Source organism: Setaria viridis, chromosome 9 (genome assembly GCF_005286985.2).
Source record: "Setaria viridis chromosome 9, Setaria_viridis_v4.0, whole genome shotgun sequence".
NCBI lineage: Eukaryota > Viridiplantae > Streptophyta > Magnoliopsida > Poales > Poaceae > Setaria > Setaria viridis.
The window spans coordinates 1185578-1201817 of record NC_048271.2 but is presented as its reverse complement, the minus strand read 5'-3'; the positions used below and the strand labels follow the sequence as shown (position 1 = coordinate 1201817).

Sequence of the window (16240 nt, the reverse complement as noted above, 5' to 3'; positions counted from 1 at the left end):
AGATAGTTAAAATTTAGCTAGAGCTGGTTAAAAAAGATACACATAGTTAAAATTTAGCTAGAGCTGGTTAAAAAAGATACACTAAACTTTAGCGAGCTAAATTGTAGACGGGTGGATCCAGACAGACTGGATCCAGGACGAGCTATTATCTAGCACTACTGGTACAGATAAAATCTTACAAAATCTGAATCTGAAGCCATTTTGTTATATATCTTCGGAGAAAAAAATTGACAACGCAAACCAGAGTAGAACTAAACCAACTAACCAAGCAGGCGAGCACCAAGCAGCACCTGGAGACTGGATTGAGCGCGCCATGGATTTTCGTGCAGAGTATCTGGGTGTTGTCGGGAGTATCACCGATCAGACTCGTGGCCGGGCTACAGGCTAGGTTCTCGTCGATTGCCGTGTCCCCGTTGCTGACTGGTGGGCCATATGGAGTTATGGGTCCATGCGCCCGTGGCCCACGCGGCCACGCCCAGCTGTTGGGCGCACGGAATCTGAAGCTGTCAGACTGTCCTTTCTCCTTCAGTCCTTCTTCGATGCTACTACTATTTTTCTCTGAAACTGCTCCGCATCCACCGTCCAGGCATCCAGCATCCTTGAGTTTTTTTTTAGGGCCAGCGTCCTTCAATTTGGACCTGGCTGAGCAGCACTGCAGTCACGCGGTTTGTAGTACTCATTTTAGATCATGTTTGGAATTGGAATGCATAGATTTCTTCTGAATTCTCGTGAGATTTGTGCGTTTGAAACACTTCTCCACGACTCTACCTATTCAATTCTTGCGTGATTCATGCATTGCAAACACTGCGTTCAAATAATACTACTGCACGAGCTGATGAGCACCAATTCGCTCATCGCTGTGCTCACAGCAAACTAAACAGTTCCGGCACAAACGCTGGAACTTATCATCTTTGATGCCAAGTTTTGTACTGTTTCGACCCGCCATAGATCACACACAGGTATCTCACTAATGCTTTTGCAAGGAACAAAAAAGGACAGCGAGATATTTCTGTGATAGCTCCCAGTCAGAGCAAGCCATTAGCAGTGCAGGACACTACACAAAACGCCTGGCACTTGGCCTATGTATCTTCAGGCTTGTCGTCAGGGAAAAAGATCTGGCTCTCCCTCCTAATCAGTAATCAATGAACTAATCGCCATTCACCACATGATTGCACGCTTAATCCCGTCTCGTGTGTGTCGTACGTACAGCGGACCGGTTAGGTTAGCGCCAGGCGTTGTTGCCGTTGGCCGCCCGTTGCCGATTCATCGCCACGTTGACTCCAGCCGCTAAAGTTTAGCACCCGTCACATCAGATGCTGGATACTAATTAGAAGTATTAAATATAGACTGATTACAAAATTAATTGCACAGTAGAGTCTAATTCGCGAGACGAATCTATTAAACCTAGTTAGTCCATGATTTGACAATGTGGTGCTGCAGTAACCATTTGCTAATGATGGATTAATTAGGCTTAATAGATTCGTCTCGCGAATTAGACTCCATCTGTACAATTAGTTTTATAATTAGCTCATGCTTAGTTCTCCTAATTAGCATCGGAGCATCCAATATGACACCGCTAAAGTTTAGTATATGGTATCGAACACCGCCTTATTGGTCGTCATCGGACAGGGCTAGACGCTGGGGAGATCCGTGATTCCAGTCTCGCTGTCGCACGCCACGGCGACCAGATGATTGCTGCTACTGCATCCAGCATCCAGCTGCATGCCCCCGCGTCAAATCACATCAGATCATCATCATTCGTCGCATGATTGGTTGATGGATAGGGCGGTGATAATGGTATACGTTGCTGCAGTTTTCGTATGATATATAGCCGACGAGTCCAGGTATATACGCTTAATTCGGTGCATGTATAAAAGCATAAGACTAAGACCGGAGGAAATGGAACAGAAGCTCACTGGCGTATATAGCTCACATGCCCTCCATGTTCAGAGAAGGCAAATCATGCTTGTGACATGGTAGGGCCGACTGGAGATAATTGAGGCAAGATAATCTGTACTCGTTCATATTGAATAGAAAAAGAAAAACTCCAAATTACTCCTTCAAGTACGGCCAAAAGTCTAGATACTCCCACACAGCTATATCAGTCGGTTCAATTTACACCCTTAATAAAAATTTATCTTTCAAAATAATGTATTTTTCATGTAATTTTATTTCCAAGGATTAATTTTAGTTTAGATGCCCTAGTCTATAAAAATAATAACAAATAATTCATAACGCATTTTTATCATAAGCTACGATGTCCACTGTCACCCGCAAAATTTTAACTTTATAAACTCTGATAGTGCATGTAGCAGAAACAAAAAAAAAGAGGCAAATCTTGCGAGTTGTTTGGTTCTTGCTGTAGTATTTTTAGCTCTATGCTCCACACGTCTTAATAAATTCGCATTTGCCAACCCTTGCGCTACTTTGACCACATCTTAGGCTCTACTTTGACCAAGAGGTTACTCAATGCAACGCCGTACGTACATGCGACAAAATTTAGTCGTGAATATATACGACTAAATTTGTGGAGAGGGACTAAGCTTATTAGGGCCCCAAATTCCAACTTTGTCACTATAAAAAAGAAGATTCCCCATCACATCAAACTTGCGGTATATGTATGGAGTACTAAATGTAGACGAAATTAAAAACTAATTGCACAGTTTTGCTGTACTTTGCGAGACGAATCTTTTAAGCCTAATAAGTCAATGTTTGGACAATAATTCACAAATACAAACGAAACGCTACAGTGTGCTATAGTGCTGGCACAGTGATTTTGGCACTTCAAAATTGGGCAACAACAGGGCCTAGCTGGAAGGGAAGTTGTGGCCTGAGTGTGCGCTGCGCGGTCTACGTTGACGGCCGGCGGTTAGTAATTTTTTTCTTCCATGAGAAGGTAGCTCTAGCTAGGATGACGATGGGTGTGGTCTCGGCTCTTGGAGCTGGACCACGAGGAGAGGAGGGGATGGAGGGCGACAGATCAGCGCGACTGCGATCCCGATCGCCGGCGTCCGGCGAGCATCGGCATGGTCGCGATCGATCGGGCCGGGTGGGGATCGAACCGAGCAGCAGCAGCAGCAGGAGCTGATGGTCCTCCCTTCAGTTCGGGGTGCTGTTCGATCAGTTGCTTTCCTTGCTATCAGCTTGCGACGACGGCCCATCGTTCTTGCGGACTTTTAACTCAGTGCGGTGCGTGCCGTGCGTGCGTTGATTCATTCCAGCGACACCAACACATGCCACGAACGCGATCCGTGTCCACTAGAACATAGCAGCAGGCCCCTCTCTCTCTCTCTCTCTCTCTCTCTCTCTCTCTCTCTCTCTCTCTGTTTTTTGTTTTTCAGGACCCGTCCATTTCTCAGGACCAAAGAGAGATATATGCCATTCGATCGCGTACAATAATGCAACGCAGAGGCATATGTCTCCTCCTATCCATGCTTTCACTTTTTCATCAGAGAAAAATGCTGGATGTGTCGTCGATTGAAGAAAGAAGAAGATGGTGTCGTCCATTCCTCACGTGCGCTTTGATGATTCAGAACAACAGAAAGGGCAGTCCTCCTCCTCCCTCCTCTCACCTGAGCTTTCATTTTCGGCCATCCTTCTTGGGCCACGGCCCATGCAGCATAAGCAGCAGCAACGCGGCTCATCATCGACATTGAGCCCATTTGCTTGGATCCATGCGCAGAACGAAACCACGCGACGGCAGCATGCATGCATGCTGCACGCGTGCGGACAGTAGCCGGCCGACGAAGAACAAGAACATGAACAACCAGGAAGCTTTTCAAAAAACAAACAAACATGAACAACCAGCAGCAAACAGCCGGCATCGGATCCGAGGCATCATCTCCCATGCGCGCACGAGGCAGGAGCACGTCACTCACGTGACCTCCCACCACCTATCCCTCCCCTGGCCGCTGTCGAGCGAGCGAGCCACTGGCGTACGACTGACCGAATGTTCCTCTCCGATCCGATCCTTCCTTCCCTGTCGCTGCCTCGCCGGTGCTCGTGCTCGTGCAGGTGGTGAACAAAGCGCGCGGGCCCATCGCCGCCGTCAGCCGCCTTTGTCGCGAGAGCGAGGTCGAGCGTCCGAGTCGGACCGACGTGTGCGCGTGCCGCCTTTATTTCCCGCTGCTGCATAATATTGCATGGCCGCCGTCGGCACGCCATTGTTTAATCCATCGACCCGTCCATCCATTGGATCATCCATTGGATCATCCGTGGCCATGGTGGCCCAGCAAACCACACTTGCGCGCTCGGCCTTCTTAGCTGCTAAGCAAAGCCATCAACCCCAGCTGCACCCTGCTTTATTTGCTTGCCAAGAATAATCCAGACCGTCCAGCCAATCTTCAATCAGACAAGTCAGCAGATACACCCGCTCGAAACAATGTAGTAGGGGCCATCGGTCGATCATTGGTTGGCTCTTTGAATTCGTGTTACCAACTGCGTGCGGCTATTTGCTAACTTTGCAACAGTTATTACGCGTACATTTTAGATACAGTTTCAGGCAATTTTCTTAAGGATCCATCAGACCACAATTCTTATATACAACAAGTAACAGCTTGTATCTGAAAAGAAAAAAAAACATCAGTTCATCTCAGCAAACCACCAAGGTCTTGTTTAGTTGCCCAACTTTGGGGTGTCAAAATTACTGTAGCAACACTATAACGTTTCGTTTGTATTTGTGAATTATTGTTCAAATATTGACTAATTAGGCTCAAAAGATTCGTCTCGTAAAGTACAACAAAACTGTGCAATTAGTTTTTTTATTTCGTCTACATTTAGTACTCCATACATATACCGCAAGTTTGATATGATAGGGAATTTTCTTTTTGCATAGTGCTAAAGTTGGGATTTGGGGGTGAACTAAACAAGGCTCAAGTTTCAGAGAAATAACAGGGGAATTAAAGGCTGCAGATCACACTTTTTGTATAGGGCTACGCGTACGTCCACATTTCGCGTGCGTGCCCGTATTCTAATTGTATATACGCACATAAAAGCAGATGCCCACGATCGATTTAATTACGGTTAATCCGGTCCAGCTTTAATTTGATCTGCTTCAACTTGTTCATACGCTCATAATGCACCTAGCGCTCGATGATAAAAACTAATTAAAGCCGCTTAAAGCGCCGTTGTTTTCCTTGCAAAAAAGCATCGCCTCCCTCAGATCATCACCTGCTTGGCCGCTTCATTTCCTTTAGTCTGTCAAGAAAGAGATGTAGAGGGTTTACATGTACAAAGTGCAGCAAATATGTTCACAACAATGACCTATTTTTAGGTCAATACCCTTTACAGAAACTTATGGTCATAGCATCACAAACCGTGTCACGGTAGCGCAATGGAAGAGTAGTTTCTTTTTGGTCCGAATATGAACATTTTGGCAGATGAAAAAAGATCAATCAAAAGGATGGAAAGTAGTCATAGATTACCTATTCTATCAAGGAATGGAATGCAAGTGCTGTCCTCTGGTGTGGCCATTGGGCTCAGATGGCTTTCTTTACACTTGACTCTTGACATTGCATTGCTACTTGCTAGTACTAAAAGGAGGATATCAACCTCTTATCCGGCCTTTTGCAGAAAGAGGAGCAAGAAGATAGCTCTAGCTCAAGTCAAGAGTGATGTGTGAGATGGCAGTCAAATGTGGCCAAAGATGCTACATGATGGATCAATTCCAGACACCGCCAGCCTGAAAATCGATCCATCGATCCCAAATCTCTGCGATCCTTTCTCTTCATGTCCGCCTTTTTCGATCTTTTCCTCCTGGCCAATGATGGTGCAGGCAAAGAAAGCCATGCCCTGCAATCTGGCCCGTTTTCCTCCTCAAATTGATGCGTCACTAAACCAATCATACGATTTAACTTTTTCCCAGATTTTTCTCCACTCTGATAGATAAAGATTAGTCCTTTTTCTAATACATGCTAAAGATTTTCATTTTTCTTTAGATAATAATGGAGGTAATAGCGAGGAGGAGTAACTAGTAATACTTGCTGGCTTTATACAGACGAGGAAGTATCGAATATATTCGTATGACGTGTGCAGATTACCATTGCCTCCCTCTCCAAAGGTAAGCCATGTCAGTATGTCACTATGCCAGCATGGTCCTGCACTGTACCAGTTGAAATGTTGAATGCCTGTGATAACAACATAGCTAAGGATTCGGCAGCGAGTTGCTCACAAACTTGCCCCTTCTCCCAAATGGTTGTTCCAGAGCCCAGACTAGGGATCTTTGAAACGCACATGGCATGAGCAACCAACGGCAGCCTTTTGGAGGGTCATGCTTGCTGCCCACTGCCACTGCCCCAATTGGTCCAAAAGCTCCTTGTCCTAGTGTTTTCATAGTACAGTTTTTTTTTTCTTCTAAAAAGGCAAGTCTAATGACTGTGCAAAACCCTGTCAGACAATAAGAAGAACGCTCTTGACAATGTGATCATGTTGTGCAGCAACTCATGGCCATATGCGGGTCAACTCAAGACATATGTAATGGTCACCAGAGAAAGCCGCTTTACGACTGAACCTGAGCCTTTTTGTCCACAAAAAAGAAAAATGGAAATAAAATGCGATTGCAGGTGAACCTAGTGTGCAGTTAATTCACACTCAACAGCTTGTACGCGCATGCTTTTCTTCTTAGTTCAAGAAAATGGCATATCAGCCTTCATAAGCAAGTTTCATGAATCATGAAGCAGCAGAAAAGGATACCCCTGTATTTACATCAGTGCAGTGCAGATCAACATAGAAAAAAAAACTGACCGAACTACCAATAAGATGAACATAGAAAAAAAAATATTTCACACACACAGTTTGGTACAGCGCTCCTACTCCAGACATTTTCTCTGCATGGAAAAGGATGTGTGCACTGCAATGCTTGCTGGTTTGCCTGTTCCAAAGTGAAAAAGGAGCATGCATTGCATATCTAATACAATAGTTATTCGCTTTGCCACTTTTGCCCTATTGCTTATGCTTTCCACTTTGTGTCACACAACCTTTGCTCCCTTGTACTTAAATTGCATTGCTCCTTTCTCCTACCCTCCCCTTCCCCACTGTCCATTTGGCCATCTCCAGCTCAATCCCCTCATCACAGGCTGCTCAGCTCAGCCACACCCTTGCCAAGATCTCTCACTTCTTCAATGGCAGCTACTCTCCCTCTTGCTCTCACATTCTTCTTCTGTTGTATCCTCCTCCTTGAAACAATCTGCTGTTCAGGTCAGTGCCCTTTTATGTTTCTGGATCTTTCCTTTTTATAAAGCGTTTATCTGTCGGTGACTTACGTAGCTACTGATCAGCATAATGCTGTTCCATTGATGCAATTGGTATATACTTGATGAAATTTACATTCCCTGAAAAAAAAATTCTTTTCATTTCCTTTCAGGAGCATTTGTGGAATTATCGTATGATTCAACACAGGTCAAGATACCGTCCAGCTCAGTCATCACTGAGTGCAGAGTCATGGTCACCGAGAAGCAGCATGCCTACCTCTTCTTGAAGCCGTTTGAGTGCAGGCCGAAGTCGTGCAGGCCAGAGCATGTTGCCGGCTCATTTGTTAATGAAGTTCTTGATCCCAACCGGCAACTCAACATCAGCAACATCGTCGTCACGGCCACCGAGAGGAAGCTCGGCAGGCTGCGGCGCACCTTACAGTCGATTCACGCTTCTCTCGGTGCCGCTGGATTGGCACAGAGCGTCAGGGTCTCGCCGGAGCTCATGCTGTCTTCTCTACGGATCATGGCCAAGGATCGTGCCCACAAGAAGCAGTGGAGTAAGATCAGGGAATCCGTCAGGAGGTCAGGCTCGTTTGTTCAGGTGAAGATAGAGGCAGAAGCGAACAGTGAGCTTGCCGTGGCTGCAGAGATCCAAGAGGCCGTCGCTGATGTCGCCGCTCTGTTGGGCTCCGACGCCGGCGTCGTGCTCCACCTCAAGAGCCGTGCGGCTCCAAGCGCGGTGGCAATGGCCAAGCTGGTCGGCGATATCAGTCGGGAGAAGAGATTGTTGGGTGTTCTGGTGGACGTGTCGTCACCCCGGCGCGAGCTCGGCGAGGCAAGAGCCACAGCGCACGACGAGTTCTCCCCGGTCACCAACCCGGCCGCGACGCCGGTAACCAACCCGGTGACCGTGCCGGCCACGAACCCGGTGTCGAATCCGATGTCCCCAGGATTCGTCACCGTGCCGTCGACCAACCCGGGCGACAACGGGTTCTCGACGAACCCCAACCTCCCGCCACTGTACCCCGAGCCGACGACGCCGGCCACCATGCCCGACCCGACGACGATGCCGCCATCAATGGTTCCCACCCCCTTCACAAGCCCCGTCACCGCGCCGACCATGCCGGGCCCCGTCACGAACCCTGCGGCCCCCGTGACGAACCCGGCGACGACGCCGACGCAGTTCCCGGGCACGTCGCCGGTCACCAACCCGGTGACCACGTACCCGTACCCGCAGCAGGGCGGCGCCGCCGGCGCGGGCGGCATGCCGACGGCGCCGGTGTACCAGCCGCCGGCGACAATGCCCGGCACGGTGCAGCCGAGCGCGCCCGCCGTGGCGGGGGCGGGGCAGACGTGGTGCGTCGCCAAGACGGGGCTGACGGACCTCGCCATGCAAGACGGGATCGATTACGCGTGCGGGATGGGCGGCGCCGACTGCTCGGCCATCCAGCCCATGGGCAGCTGCTACAACCCCAACACCCTGCAGGCGCACGCCTCCTACGCCTTCAACAGCTACTTCCAAAAGAACCCGTCGCCGGCAAGCTGCGACTTCGGAGGCGCCGGCATGCTCGTCAACGTCAACCCAAGTAATTTTTTTCATTCTTTTCGACGATGCACTAAAAACTATGAATCACTGCCACATCTAACAATTTCATTACTCGTATATCTTATTGCAGGTTCAGGAACTTGCATGTACCAGACATCATCATCAGGGTAAGAGCTAACACAATTTCTTTCTGCCACCACCAGCACAATCATATCACCCAAACCATCTCAGCATAGATGCAGTCCGCAGTGAGCCAAAGTGACATGGTCTGATTCCATCCTCGATACAATCAACCTGTGCAGTTTCGGCGCCGGTTACAGCCCGGGAGCGACAGGCACCGTGCCCACCGGCTACACCCCAGGGATGTCGGGCGCCGTGCCCACCGGTTACAGCCCGGGGTGGCAAGGGGGTGTGGGCGGGGGATCCGGCTCGACGGTGCTGAACGCCAACAACCCCGGCGGGAACTCCATGTACGGCGGCTCCGACAACCCGACGGGCTTGACCGCCGGCGCGGCGCCCCTGTCCTGCGGCTGGGTCCTCTGCCTCATCTGGATGGTCACCTTTGCATTCGTCAAGGAGAAAGTGTAGCCTTGCCATCTTGTTCTGCTGAAACAGTTCCATGCTGTTTTCTTTTTCTTTTTCAGCTTGTGTACACTGTACAGACGAGTGCATTCATAGTCATAGGGGAGAAGACTAGATGTTTTGTGTGTGTACATGGGCCGAGCTGAATCCGAATCTGAATGATGCTAGGCCGTACATGTTGTAGGTGAACATACAGCATAGAGTTCCTTCTCTATGGACCATGCTTGGTGTAGTGCATGATTATGATCGATCTCGCTTGATACTTTTCTTGCTTCATCATGTCCATGACACTGCGCCTTGACCAATGGACCTTTTTTATCAGACAAGAGTTGCCTGTCAATATGTTGTTCTTGCTGAAACCTGACAAAGTCAGCTGAGCTTTTTCCTGAGAAACTGTCCCCAAAAGCTCAGTATCAACACGCCTCGTCCCTAAGCTCCGGTAGAGCTGGGATGAGCTGAATCTGAATCTGAATGGTGCTTCGCCACGCATGTAGTAGGTAAGTTCCTTGTCTATGGACCATGCTTGGTCTGGCGTAATGATATGATTCCTTATGATTGATCTCGCATTCTCACTTCCATGATGCTACCCACTGGACTTTACAATGCCACAAGAGTGGCCTGTAAATCTGTAATCGCCAGTTCGCCACTGAACCCTGACAGTGCCGGCGGGCCTAGAGGAACCGGGACCAAAAGTCTCCTTCCTACAATTAATTGCTACCTGCCTACTGATATTCAGAATTCCCAGGACAGTAAAATCAAATCAAATTCGCATGCTAATACCAACATGTTGCCTCCGGACGTTTGCATCTCTTTCATTCGTATTTGTCAGCATGTCTCAGCAAATAGAAACTGAAACGGTTACTGGACTAAAACAATGTGATACAGAAATGTGTTGAGCGTACAGGAATTATGATCAGACAAATCCATTCTAGCACCACCAGCTCAGATCAAAATTACATCAGAGAGCAAGACCTATCATGCACCTCGAAAAATTCAGCAGAAGCTAGGATAACTCATTACTGTTTTGCAGTTACACAGAGTCTCATAGTAACCTCTTGCTGCATCCTCAATCTTTGATGAGATTCATGATGCTGTTGCTTATTGAATCTTCCGGGAAAGATTCGTCACTCCCGCTCCGACACATTTTAGAATAACGGTCTCCGAATTGGGATCAGGACTGATAACAAACTTGACACCAAGAAAATCTCTGATGTTTCGAAGCGTTTCAATACCATATGGTGTCAACTGTCCAACACGAACCTTTGATACATCAGGTGGGCACAAAGCACACAGTATAAATAGGAGGCCCTGCAAGCATTTACAAGAGAAATGTTATATCACCAAACAAATTGTTCTGTAAATTTCTAATGCATGAAAAATGACAAGGATAAATAAGATTAGTTAAAGACGAGCAGTCATGACATCAATCATAAATGATAAATGTACACACGGTCAGTTCAAGAGTGGGCATCAATTTATGAAATAAAGTAGATTGTTCAAGAATGTTTTCTACATCCCATTATTAACAGGCCAGATGTAGAACTTTAGGATGCTTTGCTAGACACAAACTGGCCAAAAGAACAAACAAATGCTGCATAGACCTATCTAAGCTTCAGCGACCACATAACAAAATATAGGTGGTCGTCAAGCATAACAGAGGTGTGTATGTACTATATAACAAGAAGTAAACCATCAGGAAGACCTAGGCTGATTAAATGCTGAATCAATGAGAAAACATGTATCAAAACCCAGACCTGATGTGTAGAGTCAACAACCCCTCCTTGAGCCACCTCTTCTAGTAGCATTGATGCCGCTTGGACACCAAGATCCTCCGGAGACATTAGCTCTGGCTTCTCAGATTCTTCATTCATTTCGTCAACACTAGGATAACTCACAGTGGCATCTACAGAGAGCAGGCAGCCTGTGGTGGTCTCAGCAACTAATGATACACCATAGCCTGGTGACCTGCCACACGTTGAACAAAAGTTTAAAAGAAGTAGCAAATTGCTGTCTTGCCGAGTCACAAGAGGTATCAGCGTTCAGGAAATAGTGCTGTTATCAATATTCAATAGGATTGGAAAAATACCTCCCACCAGCAGAACCAGATCTATGATCAGTGAATATATGAACATCAGGAATGAAGCGATTGAAGATTCCACGCGCAGCATAAATAATGCGGTTTTCAATCTGTGGAGATACTCTGGTAGAGAATGAAACACCCCTTATCCTCTTCACCATACCTTCATCAACCCAGTTTGCTGCCTGTGAAGGTACTTAGCATCAGATGTCAATGTCAGGAGAATTGACATACAATCAATGGGAAATCAAAATGAAACACACCGTCAATGTGCCATTTATATTGGGAACCCGGAGAAACACTTCACCACCACCAAGAGGAGGAGATCCTCGGCTATCAATCCTTAGCTCCAAACCCTCCAGAGGAACACCAAAATGCTTGAGCATATGCAAGGTTGTCATCCGGAAAGTATCCACAGAAGGGTCCTTTGTATCATTAGTGATTCCTAAAAGCAGGGCACCAATTCAGACTTTGAAATAATAGATGGTATAGCCATCCTTGAGAAAAGGATAAGTCATTATGTGCAGTATTGGCTAGTATTTGTTTTAACAATTGACAGCATTAAGCAGGTCATCCCCAAGTGCCAAAAGAATTAGCACAAGGATCTCAACCAACAGCCTGACAAAGCGCCCCTTGTTTCAAAGACAGGAGGACGGGTTATTCACACTTAATTTGATGGTCAAAGGCGAATTGAAAGCTAAGCAGTGGTAATTAAGACCCCTGGGTGAAAATAGGGATGCCTCCTACGTTACCCATAATATGTGAATTTATTATTTTACAACCAGCCAAATTTCAACCAATTCAATGAAATCCCAACGAACTGCTTCCATCGGCATCAACTACAAACTCAAATAAATTCATCCAGAAAGAATTACCACGCACCAAATTCCTTACGGCAATTCATTTGGCCTAACACTTGAACAGTAGCACAAACAAGCAAAGCGCTCACCTTTGAGCCGAATCGATATGGGCACCCTTGCGAAGAGGCCGAGCAGTATGAGCGGCTCGAGGAAGTAGCCGATCCCCCGGTGCACCCCGCAGTCGTGCTCAAGGCCCTTCCCCCCGAGAATCTTCCCCGGGTGGTACCTCACCTTTGTTCCTGGAAACGCACACAAGCACCACAGAACCGTAAGCATCGGTACCCCGTGTCAAAACCCAAAGGCGGGCCGCACAGCACAAGCAAAGCTCGTGGGAGGAAGTCCATGCCTGTCTCGTTGATGTCGATATCATGGCGGTCGGAGATCTTTTCGAGGAGGTGGAGGAGGGAGACCTCGTGAGGGCGGAGCCCCGGCGCGGCGTCCCCGGAGCGAATGTCCTCGATGGTGATGGTGGTGGAGGTGAGCGTCGCCAGCACCAGCCGCTGCCGGAGGTGGCGGCTGCCGGAGAGGCGCCGGCTCTTTTTTCTCTCCATCTCGACTCCGGCCTTTGTGCTCCTCGCGGGTGGTTGCCGTCGCGCGGCGGAGATGGAGGCGGAGGCGCGGAGGGTTAGGGTTTTTGCGCGCGCCGGCGAGGCTGGGCCGCAGCTTGGGGAATTGAGGAGGAACGGTCGCGGAGACTGAATTATTAGTCCAACTAGGCAACCTCCTGGGCCTTAACTAATGGCCCATGTAGCCCAGGCCCGCAAAGACAATGAACTGCCCAACTGCACATGGACCAAAATCGCTGGGAAATTTTCAGATCGATGTTTTTCGAAAGGGAATTTTGAGATCGATGTCGTATTTGCATTGGAAGTCAACCTACATAAAATCATACTAAATCATTTAGAATTTAGTATGATTTTTTTTAAAAAAAAAATCAGAAATACAGCTACCAAACGTAGAACTGGTGCTTTTTTTGTATAGCATGGTATAATGACTACGAGTTAGTACAAGCAGCACTTTGGCTACATGGCAATATGGACTACCAATGTACAGGATCTCAGACATCACATTCTAAAGACTAAAGTGGCATTGCTGCTCACGAGTCGCCTGCTTCTGCAGAAAGGCACGGGAAATGGAAGACACACTGCTCTTTTCAGCAGCCAGAGCCTGCATGGATCCGAGGCTGGGCGCTTGGACCTTACCATATCGCAGACGCCTCCCATGTTCCAGTGTTCTTTCCCAGCAAACTGCAAACCCCGAGCCAGAGAGCCCAGAGGTATGGGGCCAAAGGCATTCAGTGATTCAGTCAGTGTGTAATTGGATGGCACTTTATGAATTCCGATTCCAACCATTCCAGCTCCAACAGTCCCCAGCCAGAGAGACAGAGAGAGAAGAGGACGCAGTAACTTCATGGCACATGGCAAGAGTAGATTGACAGCATCTGGCCCTTACACAGCACCACGGCAAGCATAGCGAATTTGGTGATCTGCAGGCAGAGTACGTTTTTGCCATTTCCTCGCAACACACGCAAGCCGTTCCCAGTACAGCATTCAGTAACTTTGATGTTTCTTCACATGGGTTGTTCATGTTCTGCTCTTCCAAATGCCCCGGCACAGCGCGCACAGGCAGTGAGGCAGATCGCACCAGTCCATGAGGCTAGCTCTAGAGCAATTTATTTTACCATCTTGACTCAAACATATGAGCTGATTGTGATTGGGCATGTTATATAATTCTTTTTGGATCCTGTCATTTGGGCTGACATCTTTCCGAACACATGCAGCTGCTGCTGCGGAAACAGATATCATGCAGGTGCCCCTGATCCTATAGGCTATAGCAGTAGGATAGCTCCTAGCATCATAAATTCAGAATCATTGGTGACCACTGAAAATGCATGCAGATAATTGGAGCATTGCTATGGCTGATTGGCCGTAGCATTTTGCCGGTGCAGGTGCAGAAAGAGAGGGAATTCAACCGATTCAGTGTAGTAACATGCATAGATGCACAAGCTAATACACTCACACATGCAGAAGGACAAAGATACCTGAGAACAAGAGCTAGACCTACTAATGAATTAGACGGGGCTACAGCATTCCTTGCAGGTTGCATTGGATTCTTTCAGCATCTGAATGCAGGGATTGCGTAACCCTTCTACCTTGATCTGAAATCCAACGCCTCCCAGTCACAATGAATGAATAATGCGACTATTTCAGTGCGTGGGTTGCTGCTGCCTGTCTGCCGGCACCCATACCTGCGGAACAAAATCCAAACTTGACGAGCGTTCTTGGCAAGATCTGAAATCGAGCTTCATGTGCCGTTGCCTCATCCACAAGGAATTGTGATCCGCCCATGCTACATGATCGGCCAACGGCTGAATATACTCCATGCACGCACTAGACCTTTCTTTCCACTTCAATCATTGCCCTTCTCCTAATCTTTCCAATTACTTCGAGATGCATGCAATCAATCATGTTGGTTAATCCGTGGAGCCTACCTCTTTGTCTGCTGTTGTGTAGTCTTGCAAGGTAGGTCACAGACAGGCAACAATTCTTACGATAGAAGTTTACAATAATGCCAGATCTCTCACTGTTGATCTCCATCATTAACAAAGTGTCAACCTCGCTGTAGTATTTAACAACTCTTTACCTTTAAGGCTACTGGTACTTAACTTTGTTGCTGCATGCGTTAATGCCGATTGATTACCGGCAGTACTTTGGAGTACACAGGAAAAGGACCCTTGCTGTTAGCATAATGGCCAATGCGCAGCTTAATTATAATCAGCCGGCCGGCAAGGCTGGTTCCGCCTGCCTCAGACGCCCGCGTGCGCTCGCCCTGGGGCCCTGCCGTTGCCGCTGCCTGCCGGTCAGCTCAGCTGGTGGTGGTGCTGCTTCCAATCGCAAAAGTTTCAGAGCCTTTGGCTTGACACAGGCATGCATTTGCCTACTAAAACTGTGTATATCCAAACACTTGGGCAGTCAGATGAGCGCCTTTTGAGCCTGCCTGTCAGACATCGACTTGGAAATTGGAGGATCAGAGACAGGGGCAGGCATCTGTTTTCGTTTGCCTTTGCGATGTGAGACGACACGGGTGCCGGACGGCATCGGTTGGAATGCCAAGAACAAGAAGGTGGCAAAGACCCATGAATCTTTCACTGTTCCTACGTGAGGTTTGCCTTTGCCTGCAGCGATGCAGCATGTCCATACAAACACACTAGACAAAGTTCTACTTGCACATTTTTGTCTCTCTCCCTTGTATTTTTGTGATAAGCAAGCAGTCAATTAAATTGCAGGCGTGCTACCTGCATCTGCCGTCCCTTTCTCTTCTGAACGGTCTAGTGGTTTCGTGTGCGCGTATGGTATAGATACACTACTGCACATTGCATACGACCCAGGGGACGACGACGAAGATGTGGAACGACACGCAGGCGACACAGGCTTCTGCCAGGTAACGGCAGCGATGTCAATCATTAGTGTCGAATCCTGTTAGCTGAGGATGCTCATTGCCATGCCCTCCACTCCAGGTCAGAGAAGGCAGCTACGCTCCACAGCAGCAGCAGCAGCTGATCAGACACTGACACTGTCACGAATGATTGAAAAGCACCAATTACCAGCTGTCGAAAAGAACAATTGCTGCAAGAAACCGCAGACGAGCTAGTTAGCCTGAACATCTTGCTAAAAAGCACTCGCGCAACAAAAGGACAGCACAAAGAACAGTTTGTCTGGCCTGGAGATTTCTTAGGATCGAGCCGTTGCCGTAATCACTAATCAGGCGGCAAAACAACGCCGGATGCTGGCGAGCCGTTTTGGACTCTGGTGCCGTTGGGATCCAGAGAGGGGATTCCTGATCACCACCGCTCACCAACTAACCAAACCCAAGGGTTGTTGGCTGCCGAGCTGACGCGGCGCACATCCCGCTCGGCCCGTTGGACCACACCCGGCAGAAACTGACGCGCGGGCCCCACCTTCGTACCAGAAGCCCAGGCTACGGC

The 16240-nt window shown here is 48.0% G+C and overlaps 2 protein-coding genes across 2 annotated transcripts; one reads left to right on the top strand and one right to left on the bottom strand.

The window, feature by feature from the left end:
* The first annotated feature begins 6973 nt into the window (after positions 1-6973).
* On the top strand, positions 6974-9594 carry LOC117839151 (uncharacterized). The gene is made up of 4 exons (XM_034719418.2): positions 6974-7194; positions 7361-8776; positions 8867-8903; positions 9039-9594. The coding sequence occupies exons 1-4, from the start codon at positions 7119-7121 to the stop codon at positions 9322-9324; spliced, it is 1815 nt and encodes a 604-aa protein (XP_034575309.1). The 5' UTR covers positions 6974-7118; the 3' UTR covers positions 9325-9594.
* Positions 9595-10105: 511 nt separating this feature from the next.
* LOC117839152 (probable RNA 3'-terminal phosphate cyclase-like protein) lies at positions 10106-12910 on the bottom strand. Its single transcript, XM_034719419.2, has 6 exons — positions 12602-12910; positions 12345-12494; positions 11659-11840; positions 11405-11580; positions 11073-11283; positions 10106-10626 (listed from the first exon to the last, which is right to left on the bottom strand). Exons 1-6 carry the CDS (start codon positions 12804-12806, stop codon positions 10417-10419), a joined length of 1134 nt encoding a protein of 377 aa, XP_034575310.1. The 5' UTR covers positions 12807-12910; the 3' UTR covers positions 10106-10416.
* Positions 12911-16240: the final 3330 nt, after the last annotated feature.

Bases quoted from the DNA above. Each gene is read 5' to 3' on its own strand.
- LOC117839152 (XM_034719419.2), bottom strand. From the start codon at position 12,806: ATGGAGAGAAAAAAGAGCCGGCGCCTCTCCGGCAGCCGCCACCTCCGG. The intron at 11,841-12,344 runs GTGAGCGCTTTG...CCCTGCTTTTAG, and splicing joins CATATCGATTCGGCTCAAAG to GAATCACTAATGATACAAAG. The intron at 11,581-11,658 runs GTGTGTTTCATT...GTACCTTCACAG, and splicing joins ATATAAATGGCACATTGACG to GCAGCAAACTGGGTTGATGA.
- LOC117839151 (XM_034719418.2), top strand. From the start codon at position 7,119: ATGGCAGCTACTCTCCCTCTTGCTCTCACATTCTTCTTCTGTTGTATC. The intron at 8,777-8,866 runs GTAATTTTTTTC...ATCTTATTGCAG, and splicing joins GCTCGTCAACGTCAACCCAA to GTTCAGGAACTTGCATGTAC. The intron at 8,904-9,038 runs GTAAGAGCTAAC...CAACCTGTGCAG, and splicing joins TACCAGACATCATCATCAGG to TTTCGGCGCCGGTTACAGCC.